The 14,100-nt window shown below is 36.3% G+C and overlaps 1 protein-coding gene across 7 annotated transcripts; it reads right to left on the bottom strand.

Annotated features, from left to right (window-relative positions):
* Window positions 1-3,660: 3,660 nt before the first annotated feature.
* LOC149183847 (uncharacterized) lies at window positions 3,661-13,323 on the bottom strand. 7 transcript variants are annotated; one of them, XM_089417267.1, is made up of 9 exons: window positions 13,166-13,323; window positions 12,758-12,996; window positions 11,487-11,570; window positions 10,866-11,050; window positions 10,592-10,730; window positions 10,434-10,493; window positions 4,332-4,418; window positions 4,146-4,238; window positions 3,661-3,973 (listed from the first exon to the last, which is right to left on the bottom strand). In XM_089417267.1, the coding sequence occupies exons 2-9, from the start codon at window positions 12,992-12,994 to the stop codon at window positions 3,776-3,778; spliced, it is 1,083 nt and encodes a 360-aa protein (XP_089273393.1). In that variant the 5' UTR covers window positions 12,995-12,996; window positions 13,166-13,323; the 3' UTR covers window positions 3,661-3,775. The 7 variants fall into 7 exon arrangements, with proteins under 7 accessions (XP_089273393.1, XP_089273394.1, XP_089273396.1 ...); XM_089417268.1 differs by having other exon boundaries at window positions 13,087-13,310; XM_089417272.1 differs by lacking the exon at window positions 4,332-4,418 and adding an exon at window positions 7,099-7,264 and having other exon boundaries at window positions 3,903-3,973.
* Between the last annotated feature and the right edge of the window lie 777 nt (window positions 13,324-14,100).

The raw sequence follows: 14,100 nt of genomic DNA, 5'->3' as shown, positions 1-14,100 counted from the left end.
AGGGCATTTCATACTTTCCTGTACCAAGCACATAATTTCCATTATATTCAAAATAAATTGAAATAACTTCAAATCATACCTCATTGGTGACCTGACAATAAGGTATACTTGGTGGCCCATCAATAAGGTATACTTGCAATTATGTTTGCTTCCTGTTACAACAAGTCAAACTAGCATCTTTGACCAAATCATCATCTATAAACATATCACATCAGGTTAACTCAAAACACAACCATCATAGATGAAAATCATGAATCACATGCAATCATCATAAACCAAAATCATAAATCACATGTAACCATCATAAATCAAAATCATAGATCACACACATAATAAAAACTGAAATAAAATATTGATACTTTTTCTTCAATCGGTCCTTTGCTTTTACCATCATGCATGTCCTTTCCATACACACATTGTATCGGCTGCCACACCCAACAAACACCTAGTGCCTTCTCCTCAATCATGTTCACATACACATAGTGTGCATCACACACATACAACCACACACGACATACAACACCATGCAATACATGAACCTACACCAGACATACTACACATACACCTACACCCATGGTACAACACAACACAATACATACTCCATCCAGTGTACACCACAACACAATACATACATCTGCACCTAGTGTACAACACAATGAATACATATGTCATGATACCACGACTACACAATGCACATACATAGTACCGCATGCCTGCAACACAATATGTACGACATGTGCACAATACCACATTGACACCAGTACCATATGCACAACATGTACATTGTACCACCTATACAAAACACCACCTACACAATGTGTGCACAACATCACATGTACACGGCACCACCTGCACACAATGCCACATGTACATCATACCACCTATACAAAGTGTACACAACGCCAGACATACACAACATCACATGCACATGTACATGACACCACATATACACAACACCATATGCACGACATGTACACAGCACCACCTGCACACAACACCGCATGTACAACATGTGCATGGCACCACATGCTCATAGCACCACTTATACAATCATGCACACAACACCATATGTACATAGCACTACATGTAGAATATGCAGATAACACCATATGTACATAACGCTGCATAGACAACATGTTCATAGCACCCTATGTACACAGCACTGCATATCCAACATGTGAACAACACCATATGCACACAACACCGCATATCCATCGTGTGCTGAATACAATATGTACATAGCACCGCATATCTGACATGTACATAGCATCATCTATATCTAGCACTGCATATGAAAATTACACACAACACCATACATACAAGACACACACGACATCAAATGTACACATTACTACATATATTACATGTACACATCACCATAGGTACAATCACTGAATATACAACATGCGCAACATATGCACAATAGTAGTATTGCACATCCAAAACCACATTGTCTCTACCAAGCAACCTTGCTTCCAGTGTCTCTCTGACATCTATGCTAATCCTAGCATGCCACGAATCTCACTGCTTTCACTAAGATAATGTAACCCTCAGAGTTACCTTTCATAACATAAATATAGGCATAATACAAGCATACAATATCAATTTGTATCCACATGATACTGACCTCAGAGGTCTGTCAAGCTCCTCTTCCCACTTGATTCCTCATGAACCAGGAATCTCTTCATGCCACTCACCCGCATAAGCAATCATCCCTCCACAAGAATGATACTTAACAACCCTGGGGGACAGTGACATAGATACATATACATAAACATTAGCATAAAACAATCATGATCCTATCAGAAAATGACATACATCACTACAACAAAACCAGCAATTTGCGCCAGATTTAGCGCCAGATTTTAGTGCATTTTTTTTGTAATTGTGATGAGCAACCTGGCACTAAATCTGGCTCTATTGTACAATTTTTAAAGCGCCCTTTTTTGCACCTGATTTTGCATCCTTTTTTACGCTAGATTTTGCATCATTTTTTACACCAAACTATGCATCATTTTTTGTGTCAAATTTTGAACCAAGATTTGCATCTTATTTTATGACAGGTTTTGCTTCTAGTTTTGTGTCCATTTTTGTATCTATTTTTCATTCTCTTTTGCTTCCTATTTTGTGTCATTCTTTGCTTCCATTTTTGCACCATCATTTGCATCAAATTTACACTGTATTTTGAATCCAATTTAACGTCTTTTTATGCATCCATTTTGTGTCAGTTTTTGCATCTAGTCTTACGCCAGGTTTTGTATCTAGTCTTACACTAGTTTTTGCTTCTATTTTTGCACCAGCTTTGGTGCCTATCTTTGCACCATGTGCTAAATTTGATTTAGCACCAAATTTTGCATCCATTTTTGTGCCCATTTTTGCATCTTTTTTTGGACCATTTTTTACATCCACATTTATGTTTGATTTGTCTCCATTTTTCTCATCTCATTTTGCACCATATTTTGCGTCATTTGTTTCATCCAATTTTGCATCATTTTTAACACCATCTCTTGCATCTAATGTTACATCATTTTGAGCATCCAAATTTGCATTTATATTTGCATCTTATGTTGAGTCATGTGTTGTGTTCACCTTTGCGTCTTATTTTGTGTCTAATGGTACATTCAATTTAGAGCCATTTTTTACGTCTACTTTTGTATTTGTTTTTGCACCAAGTTTTGCATCCAATTTTAAGCTATTTTATGCCCCTTTTTGCACCATTTTTTTGTGTCTACTTGTGTCCAATGTTGCACCATTATTTACACCGACTTTTTCATCCAAATTTGCATCTTTTTTTGCCTCATTTTGTGTCCACATTTGCATATAATTTTGTGTCTGAGTTCGAGCCTAAATTTGCATGTGATTAGGAATCATTTTTTACATCCAATATGGCATCCTTGGTTTCACCTTTTTTCAGCCCCATTTTGCATCTTGTTTTATGTCTTTTCTTACATCTTTTTTTTTTCCTTTTTTGCACCCAAGTTTGCATCCCAAATTTACACCATTATTTGCATCATCATTTGGCATATTAATTTGTAACGTTTTTTGCTTCTTTTTAACGCTCAACTTTGCATCTTATTTTACATCTAATTGTTGTCTTTTTTTGCATCTAATTTGGTGCCCATTTATGTGTCCTTGTTTTTGCCCAATTTGATATCCTTTTGTATGCCATGTTTTGTTCCCTTCTTTGTGTCAACTATTGCACAATTTTTCACTTCTAATTTAAAACACTTTGTATGTCAATTGTTTGCATTTTGTATTAATTCCTAGTTTAACATCCAATTTTACTTTCAATTTTGCATCCATGGTTACATCCGCATTTGACTTCTTATATAGAGTATATTTTTCTTTACATATATGACCCCCTTTATAGATTCATAGTGAAATATATGATAGTTTCTAAATATCATTAAAGCAGATATCACAATTCAAAATCATTTGTAAATAAATTTAAGAGAAATTGACAACATCCATCCAAAAAAATAACAATATGTCATTAACAACTTTCAAAACATGTATAAAATAGCAACATAATACTAATAAAATCAGTATTATTTTTAATCAAAACAAGTAAAATTCAAATATGATTAACAAATCAAAATATTTCATGAATATCGTTATTCTACGATAAATTAACAACATACATAAATCAAACTCATCGTATGATTACAAAATCAAAATGTCTCATTGATATAGGGTAAATTCACAACACCCATCTAAACATAACAATGTCATTCTACACAATAATTTCTTCATAAAAAACAATGCATGTGCATGCCTAGCTACCACCACCAAGATCATCCTCATGATCATCTTGACCATCCTCATTACTCTGATCCACATCATCACCAACACCGCAACTATCATCATCATCTCCTCCTTCACCACCATCATCCTCATCCTCATCCTCATCATCTCCTGATATATGTTGAACATAATTTGGATCATCGTCTTGGCAATCATTACCTATAGCATTCTGACAAAAAAAATCAATATTACATGTTAGTATTAATTACATAACACAACGCATGTTTTTGTTATACAATGTTAACCATAAAATGAAGTAAGATATAATATCTAATAGTACTAAAAAATAAAATGAAAATATGGTTTAAAAGTATATTGGAAATCCAACTAAGATTACATACCATGGAGTCCATCCAAACAACAAATTCAACCCATCTCTTTTCCTGCAGCACCTCCTTTTCCAAATGATTTGGAGGTCTTCCATATTTTAGTTCCTATCAATCAGTAAATAGGGAGAAATTAGATAACAATGACTTTCTTCTAGTACAAAATTTATTAAAAAAATATCACATGTTTAATATACTTACAAAGGTTGTTATCAGTGCTTTTAAACCTTTCTCGCCACTACGATGAGTGACTTTTGTCTTGGTTAACCTCGCCTTGGATGCCTTGTCCTTAAACATAAACCAATTCAATTTATTTTCACACAAATACATGTTTAAGATACTTATAAGTATTAATACATTTTAAATAATGTTTAATGAAAAATTCAATACTTGAATGCTCTCATTGCCGACTTTTCTTTGTGTCTTCTAGAAGAGATTCATTCATACTTAAACAAGGGGATATATTGTAACTTTTTCTAAGTTCTGAATTTTTGGATCGAATACTAGAGTCCAGGCCAAATAAGGTGCTTAAACAGGTTGATATATTATATCCCAGCATAACCTCATGGATCCTCAATGGAGTATCCAGTTGGGAAGGTTCCTACTTGCTCACCACAATCTGTATATTTTCTCCAACTTCGAAATTTTGGTTCTCTCCAGCTTCCTGGCCATTGTTTCCCTCAATTTTGGCAGGGTCAATGAATCCCTCATGTTTTCTGTTACTGTCCATATCAAACAATTTTTCTCTAATTGGACCTGCAGCAGTTATGCCATCAACAATAAAAATGCTTTCCTGGCATGCTCCCTTCATGGATTTGACTAAAGATCAGTAACAGGAGTTACAGGTGGTCCAGGTTCAGGAGTAGATGGGTGGGGTTCATGAAAGCAGTAAAAGGAGCTAAAGAGGGATCTCCTAGTGTCCAAACAGGACTAACTACTTAAAGACTGGGATCTGCTAATGACAGATTGCTCACCCGGGGTCTCAGGATCAGCATGAAAATATTGAAACCATATTCCACAGAAGTGAGATCTTGAAACCATCCAGCGTTCTCTCCCAAGTTCCCAGCATCTGGGAGATGAAGGTTGGTATTTCAAGTCCTTCACTTTCATACCTCCGATGAGTGGATTATCCAGAACGAGGTTTCGAGAAAGGCAGGCAAAAAAGAAAATCAGAGTGTTTTTTGTATTCAGTAGCATCTGAAGTTCTGGTCTCCAACAAGCTAATCACTCCCACTAGAAAGCCATAATGAAATTTCCATATGTGAAATTTCTATAAAGACTGAGCCTTTTGTTTTGAAATCCTATAATATGTATACCGACTGAATGTAAATGTTTGTTCACTAATAGGAAAACAAGGTTACTATCTATTAACATATTTCTTAATAGTGAAGAATTGCATTGAACTTCTTTGTGCTATACATATGAATTCTCAGATACTATAAAATATCCGCTGAAAACTAGAACACCTCTAGTTATACTTCAGTTTATAGATCAACTACAGCACAGGCAAACAACCTTATGTCAGACAACAACATCAAATAATTCTGTAGCCATTGACTACAAGATTTGACCACTTTTGACTACAAAACTAACCAGGGCCATCTGGGTGACAACAAATAAAAGAAAGCAGAGAAAATTTGTGTTATGTATATGTTATCTCTTATGCATACAATATTATTATGCGCCTATGGAAAGATGGAACCTCTGCATTTCTTTGGATTTAGGCTATATCATTTTCCTTGAATTAACTAGGTGATTTTTTTTTTATTTTCTCATGTAGTAGGTGCTCCAAGGACATAAGGACTCAGTGTATTCTCTTGCATCTTATTGTCTCAATAGGATTCCGAGCTTGGCCACACTTGTGTATTTTTATTTTCAATAAATTGAAATTGGGATTCTCACTCTAAAAAGATACGAGGGAAAAATATAAACAGTACTTGCAAATTGATAGATAAGATCGTTGTTTATCATATGGTAGTATTTAATGATAAAAGTCTGCTACAAAAAAACACTGCTTTGCATGAACGAAAACAATTGCTACATAAGATTTTCCTAGATGATATCCTTTATCCCATTTGCACAGTCAGGTTTCTGTCAAGGTCTGCACCTGACACTTTCTCTCAGAGCTTAGCAGCACCAATGAGGATACTCTTCATACAGTTAATTAAAGTTTTCATTTGTTTTCTGGAATGCAAAGATGCGGGATATACACATGCACAATCCAAAGCTCCATTTCTGACTGTATCAAAAACTGCAAGAGAAGGTCCTACTCCATGAACAGAAGAGCATCCCATATAATCCTCTAAACCTATTGCCCTTTTCAATTCATCCATTTCGTCCACCATGGGACCTTCAAATACAACAATAAGTGAAGTGCGAAGTGAAGATGATGGAGTTAAATAAGGATGTTGAATTGCTTGGCACATAAGTTAGTTGACATCACTCATGTCTGTGAAATGTTTTCGATTCCTCATAGATGTATCAAGTGCATTTGAGCATTGTCTGGGCAGCTCCCAAAAGTCCCCTGTTTCATTGATATGATGGGTATTCATAATAGCAGAATGGTAGAAACCTTCGTGCCCACAAGAAACCAAAATAAGGGTCAAGGGAAGCAATACAAATATTCACACAACTGATCAGAAGAAAATTAATAAAAAAATAAAGGGTATACAAATTGAGATATACTAATACTGTTTGTAGCTGATAGAACCACACACAATTGCTTTCTTACTGAATACAAGTGTATCTGTACAACATATATACCATGAACAACATGACTGCTCACACTAGAAAAACCCAATTCATAGAGTGCAAGAAATCATGCCATAAATAAATTAAACCTACAGAAACCGATAACTGTAAATAAATACAAAAACATACTGTGAAAACTAGACAAAACTTTGAAGCAGCAGTGGTAATTCAAAATAAAATAAAGCAATGTGCAAATATGGAATTGGCAAAACCTTACCAACACTATGATCAGATAGGCTGCTGCCAACGAGGCTTCTGCAGTCAACCAGAGTTATGACAGAGTAATGCTCCCAGCGATTGCCAAGCTCCTTGAGAACGAAAGTGGCTTTAAGCCCAGCTGCTGTTAAAGCTCCACACATTGTTGTTCTTTCTGTCTTGCAAACCTGTGATGGCAATCCATCAACATCAAAATTGATACTCATGAAATCATAGAACTTATAGTTCATTAATTTATAATGATATAACGTAGAGAACAAAACCTAGTGTGCATTTACTGGCATTAACAATGCACAAATGTAAGACCTCATGGACTATAAACTCTTTGTGGACAATAAACTCTATTAACATGGAAGATAATAGACTTTATGGCCTAGCTATCACTAGGCTATAGACCTTATGGACTTCCTATCCACAGTTACAGAACAATTCCTATCCTCTTCATTGACCTAGATACTAGGAAATAAACCTTATGGACTTCATATCCGCATAACATAATTCCTATCCTCCCCATATGACTTCTCTGACACTACTAAATCAAACAGTACACAGTGTTGGATATTGACTTGCAGCAATGCTACAAAACTATCTATAAATCTATCAGTACATATTATCAACTTACATTCTCAAGCTGAGCTGTCCTCTCTGAGCATAAGCACAGACGAACGATTTGCGAATGGCGAGGAGAATTAGGATCTTCAAATGGCAAATTGGCATGCCTCCTGGACCCCAAAGAATATCCCAATAAGTCAACCCCATGAGCCCAGAAGGGCTTGTTGGCCTGGCCTCTGGGAATTGCATCCTCTATAGCCATAAAATTTAGGTTTTCTTCATGATATCCATTCTTCTCTGTCTGAGAATTGGTTTCATATAAAGATCTATAAAGATCTTAGAAATTTATATAAAGATCTTAGAGGCTAGATCAGTGTGAAAGAGGGAGAGAGCCAACAAGTACCATGGATAGTGAGTAGGTTTCATATCTATAGTCTCTTTATTACAGGATGGTATAACATTACTAATCAGTGAGGCACATAGACCAGTGTACATGTTTCCACCAAGAAAGCTCATAACACAAAGACTAATCGCCCGGTTGGATTCTTCCCTGCACTTGCTTTGGCTGGATCGAATCCCTATATCGGGAGTAGTGCCAGCGGGGAGGTGGGCCGGCATCTAGCTAGTCCAAATCATCCATCCAGGCACATCAATCTCAATTTTATGTTTGAAGTGACAGGCAGGCCCCTGACTTATAAAGGGTTCATTCATGCGCTCGTTCTCGCTTATTGATCGGATTACCTTATGGATGCTCGACACCTTGATGAGGTCTGACCTAGATCGGATGCCCAGCTATATCGGATGGGCGGCGAGATGAGGGATGTTTCTGCTCAAGCATTGATTGACTAAGCCAGTTTTTTCCTACAGGATTCCAATCGAGGCCAACAGGATAGATAGATTGGGCTGATTCCATCCATAGGTTCAGATTAGTGCGTCGCCCTACTTACTATTATTAGGCGACCCCTATTCTTATTTGAGCTCTTCCAACCTTTTCACAATGGCAAGCAATTACCGAATCCACAATGGCTGGCAAGAGCGCCCCCAGCTTATTCCTATAGCTATGGCCAGATCTTCCAATCACCTGGGAAAGCCGAACAAAAGAAAGTGAGGGGCCCTACCGCTCCAGGAGCAATCAGCCAGCACACCAGTGCTCCACCTACTGGCCAAATTAGATATAAAAGGAGGACGTTAATACCAGTTCCCCATTCATCCCAGAATTCAGATCTTTTGACCGGGAATAAGAATCTCGCTTGACCATATAGAACATCTAGTTTTCAACAGAATGAAATGCCACAAGAATTAACGGTCTCACCTACTTCTTGTTGAACTACAGTTATCAATATCTGATTTTTGGACAAACAGTTATCGGGGGTACCTCCATAAAGGATTATATCTCTCCTAGCTTCATAGTTGATCCATTGGCTGGAGGTATTCCACAAAGGGAATTGCTCTTAGTTGAATTTGGGCGCTGGTGAAAGTTTTAGACAAGATTGGGGACGACTTACGCAAGCACTTCAAACTCACTACTTGTGCAAATAAAAATGGCTGATTTAGGGAGGGTTGTAACCACAATCTTGAACTGAAAGAGTTAATTAGAAGGGCACAAGGAAAGTCTTTTCCTCACCTCATCAAAATTCCAAAACTCGAAACTTTTTCAAATTTCCTAGTATATTATTATTTGAAAATAAAAAATCAAAAAACAAAAAAAAAAATCACTAGCTTGAGCTTAAATTTTCATCATTTAGATAGTTTTGGCACTTGAGTTTGATAGTTTTGGCACTTGAGTTTTCCCTCAAAGATTTGTCTAATTGGCCCAAGATATGTATAATGACTTTTTGTGTATAGGGAAAGAAAATCTCAGTCTACTCACCCATCTTATTTTCTGAAGTTAATCAAACACTTGTTTGTTAAAGCCACACTTTATTTTAACATTGAGTTGTTATTTCCTAGGGTTTAGCAATCCTATCTTAGGGAAGCCCCCATTGAGTTGGAGAAGAGTCACCCTAAGGTTAAGAGGGTTGGTGAGGTGACATTGGCATCCCTCTTAGTTGCCAATAGGCTAGTATCATTTTTTTTAATTTAATCTAAGGGTGCTAGTTTGTGAAGTAACACCTCCAATCAGAGGCATTTTAGATGCAAATCAGCAGACCCATGCACCCAAAACATATCAGGTACAGGTGTGGCAAATGTAGGAGTTCATTCCAGTTAGCCTGCTTATTTCATATATAATTTACACAACCCAAGCTATTTCTACGAACCACTTCAACACTAATTTGAAACGAAACAGTTAATATAGGCAGCCACTAGAGAAAATATGCTTTCTCAATCCAAATTCCTAAATCATGCAGGCTATTAATTCCAAGCACTAGGGTATCCATCATTGAATATAATGCTGTGCAGCACTTGTGTTAGCTGATACAAAGTTACCATGCTCATTGCATATGTAATTCACAGAACCTGAGCTATTTGTAACCACTACTTGACACTTTGAATTCAATTGAAATAAAATATAGGCAGGCATTGGGAGAAATGCAGTATTTCTCAATCTCACTTCCAAAATCATGCAGACTATTGATTCCCACCAGCAGTGCTTCCACCATGTAACAGAACAGTTTCCTTGTAACCAACATCAGAAATGCTGGATAGAAATCTTCACTCGCATAAGATTAGAAATGAAAGGAAAGAAAAAAAAATTAATGTTCTCTACTGACCAAACAAAGTCAGTGGAAGAGAATACAACAGTTAAGAAGGATTAAATTTGTGGATGAGAATATAGAGTCTTACCTTTTTCTCTTCTTCAAGAAGTTCTTGAATTGGCCTGTAGGCTGCTGCGATGCATAGGTTCTACAAGATTAAAATTTTCTGTAAGATGAATAAACTATGTGGAAGAAATAGACAGTGAAAATTTTGCAAATTGAAAACAGAAACTATTGCATGCATACTTTCAAGTCACTCCCAGAATAACCTTCCGTTGCACAAGCTAATTCATTGAAATTGAAACCATCCACCACTTTCTCCTGAGCAAGAATAACCCGCAGAATTTTCGCTCGGTTCTCAGCATCTGGTAAATCTACATATATCCTAAAAGAAAAACAGCAATTTATGATGACTTACAAATAAAGGTCTGACAAATTCCTTCATCTAATAATAGATATTCCACAAATAGTGAATCAGAAAACAAGCAATCATACTCCTAGCGTTCTCTGTCCAACAGACCTTCTAGGTAAGCGACGGATAACTGCATCATCAAGATCGAATGGTCTGTTGGTAGCACCCAGCACAAGTATTCTTTGACTTTCTTTAGACCGGAGGCCATCCCAAGCTGCCATTAATTCATTTCGCATTCTTCTTGTTGCTTCATGTTCAGAAGCACCACCACGAGCCCCAAGAATGCTGTCTACCTACAAAATAGATAGAATGTAACTGCAATAACCCATAGAAATCAATGACCACTAAGTAATTTAAGCACCAAATGCAGTGCATCAAATAAAGAATTATATGGAGAAGACCTAGAAATCTCTGATGAACAGCAATCCCAGATAAACACATAAAATTATATTAAAGAAGCCCTTTTTGCAACATATACCATAAGGTAAATCTAAAAAAAGTGCAACTCTAAATGCTTCATAATTTAAAACGATAACTAGAGATAGGATAACTAAACATAGCAAGCCTGGGACAACTATATCGAAATATACCATAAAATAAATGTAAATATGTTGCAACTCACTTTAAATGCTGCATAATTTAAAAGATGACTAGAGGTAGGCTAACTAAACATAGCAAGCCTAAGACATCTGCGAGTGCAGAAAACAGAATACAAGCAACTAAGCTCACCTCATCAATGAATATGATAACTGGAGCTAGCCTGCTTGCAAATGAGAAAAGGGCCTTTGTCAGCTTTTCAGCATCACCAAACCACTGCATCAAAAGAAAGACCCCTCCAGATCAATAACCACCTCAATCACAAACACAATGCAATTTTAACATAAGAAAACAGAACATTGAATTGGAGAAAGGAAAATGCACGGAAAAAATCCATACTGCCATAAAAACCAATGTGAGTTCAAAAGCCTGGAAGCTGCATTAAGAGAGAGGCTGTCTTTCTCTATAGGCAATCATCAACTGAAAACTCACTGCTTCATAGATGTCAATCATTTCCCATAAAACCCCCAATTTTTACAGACTCTTTAAAAATATGTAGTATTTACTGCCCTTGCTATTGAGTTGCTATTATCACTCTTTAAAACCTGCATTATATTTTGAACCTTGCTCTTTTCATACTTAGATTCCAGGGACTGTTCACTCAACCCTGTTCAGGAAAATCCCAATTTAATTGACGATTCCTTGTTTTAAATTTCTAATACCATATCTCAATAAAATTCCTAGCAATTTAATTATTCCCAAAAAAATATATTCACCCCAGTAAATTATTTTCTGAATAACTGCTGAAAAGAAAATAATGGTATTTTAATTTTTAACTTATAAAAACATTTGCAACAGAAACATGAATGAAAACCAACCACAAACACCAAAGAACTTGTTTTTCGGCCCTCCAATTTATCCTTCATTAAAATGCTCAGGAAAAATAAGGGCTCGCTCAAGGAAAACGGCACTCAGAGAAATACAGAAATTACACAACAAAATGGAACCTGGGGATCTCAGCCCCATGGAAGTTTTGTCCCTCTGAAAACTCAGCCTCCTGGAATTTCCATTTCTTTATGAACCTTCTGCTGTCGAGCAATTGGTGTTATTTTGAGCAAAATAATTTGTAAACGAAGTTTCTTGGTTAGTGAAAAGCCCGCCAAAAGTACCTCTACGCCAAGTAGATCCCTTGAAAGTGTCTATCTCTCAATGTTAGTGACATCTCAACGCATTCACCCATTCGGGAGCTTTCGTAGGCAGTCAGCGTCGTATGTAGAGCATCTAGCTCGGCGGGCCTCACAGTTTGTGAGGAAGAGTAAGCAGATCGCAGAGTATTTGCTTATTTCACTCTTTTCGGAAAACCTATAAATTTTTTAAAGTAACTGCTACTTACGAATCATAAGTTTTTTAAAATAAATTCTACTTAGTTTCAGATTTTTAGATTTTTAAGGGGTTTTACCGACCCAGAAATAGAGATTCAATAAATGGAAGAGAAGCTTACTGATGGTGACATCGCCGTCGGGGCTCTGGAGCATCTTGTCCATTCCCTTGGGGCCGAGTGAGGTGCGGAGGATTCTCGCAACGGACCTGGCGGCCGCAATGTTGGCCTTCTGAGCATCTAAGCCTCTGATTCGGGTCTTCTGCTCCTGCTCCTTTATTATGATAAATGGCCTCCCGTACTCATCAAATGCCAGCGCCATCCCTGCAAACAGTGACAGATTGCAGCACAGAGATTAAAACCTAAACATACAAGAGTGGCTGCTAAAAACACACTGGATTTTGAACCAGAAACCTGAAATGCGTGTACTCCTCTCTGTGTGGAAGACTGAATGTGCGGGTGGAAATCCATTGAAGTTAAAAATGGAACATACCTTGGCGCCGTCAATGGACTGAAGAACCGATCGTGGGGTTCGAGTGTCTGCTACTGGTGAACCCTAATTCGCAAATCTCTGCAATCTCGTTTTCGCTCCCGCCCTGCGAAAAGCGAACAGATCCTGCTTCTTGTTCTAGAACGTAAACGAAGTTTGGGTTGGGAGGGGTTTTGTAAAGAAAAGTAAAGCTTTACCTTTTTCAAAAATGTTAATTTCATAGTGAAAAACAGTAAATACATTTTTTTATTTTCACATCACTAGTTAAGTAGCTATATAATGTTTTTGGTTCTTGGTTAGGTTGGAAAATATTTATAATAATATAATTTTATGGTTGTTGTTTAAGTTTATTAGGTGTTATTAAAACAATAAATATATTTTTTTTATTTTCACATCACTAAAGAAATAACTATATAATGTTTTTGGTTATAGGTTACGTTAGAAAATATTTATAATAATAATAATAATATAATTTTATGGTTGTTGTTTAAGTTTATTAGGTGTAATTTTTATTAATTTTAATTTAATAATTTTTAAATGGAAAAATATGATTTTAATTTGGTTGTATTGAAAATATTTATATGTTTTTACATATAAGGTGGGTGCAAACAAAGGAGAATATATAGTAAGTCTATTTAATAGTTAATAACAAGTGTTAATTTCTTAAAATTATATGATAAATTTGAAAGGAGTAGGGTATGTATCTTTTTTCGGGTGAAATATATTAAAATTATTGTGTGAATGGGGTTGTAAGACCCTATATTTTCATCCTGGGAAAATATAGTCCTCTCTTAGCCACTTGCATAGTTTAGATTGTCATAAGCAAAGTAGGTACATTGTCTTAAGATGTAAACATTTCATTTTAAGCAGTGCCATAATGTGGTTTCAGCGAAGGATAAATTTTAATGTCTTGAAAGGGAGGAACGCTGCGCGAGGAT

The sequence above is a fragment of the Pinus tabuliformis genome, chromosome 3_2, assembly GCF_031772625.1.
Source record: "Pinus tabuliformis cultivar Carrire ecotype Pingquan chromosome 3_2, CPIR1, whole genome shotgun sequence".
In the NCBI taxonomy this organism is placed as follows: Eukaryota; Viridiplantae; Streptophyta; class Pinopsida; order Pinales; family Pinaceae; genus Pinus; species Pinus tabuliformis.
Note: the sequence above shows the minus strand (reverse complement) of the source record. Positions and strands in the feature narration are given on the sequence as shown.

Bases quoted from the DNA above. Each gene is read 5' to 3' on its own strand.
- LOC149183847 (XM_089417267.1), bottom strand. From the start codon at position 12,994: ATGGCGCTGGCATTTGATGAGTACGGGAGGCCATTTATCATAATAAAG. The intron at 11,571-12,757 runs GTCGGTAAAACC...CTTTTGATGCAG, and splicing joins TATTGAATCTCTATTTCTGG to TGGTTTGGTGATGCTGAAAA. The intron at 10,731-10,865 runs GTCTGTTGGACA...TTTTTCTTTTAG, and splicing joins ATCCGTCGCTTACCTAGAAG to GATATATGTAGATTTACCAG.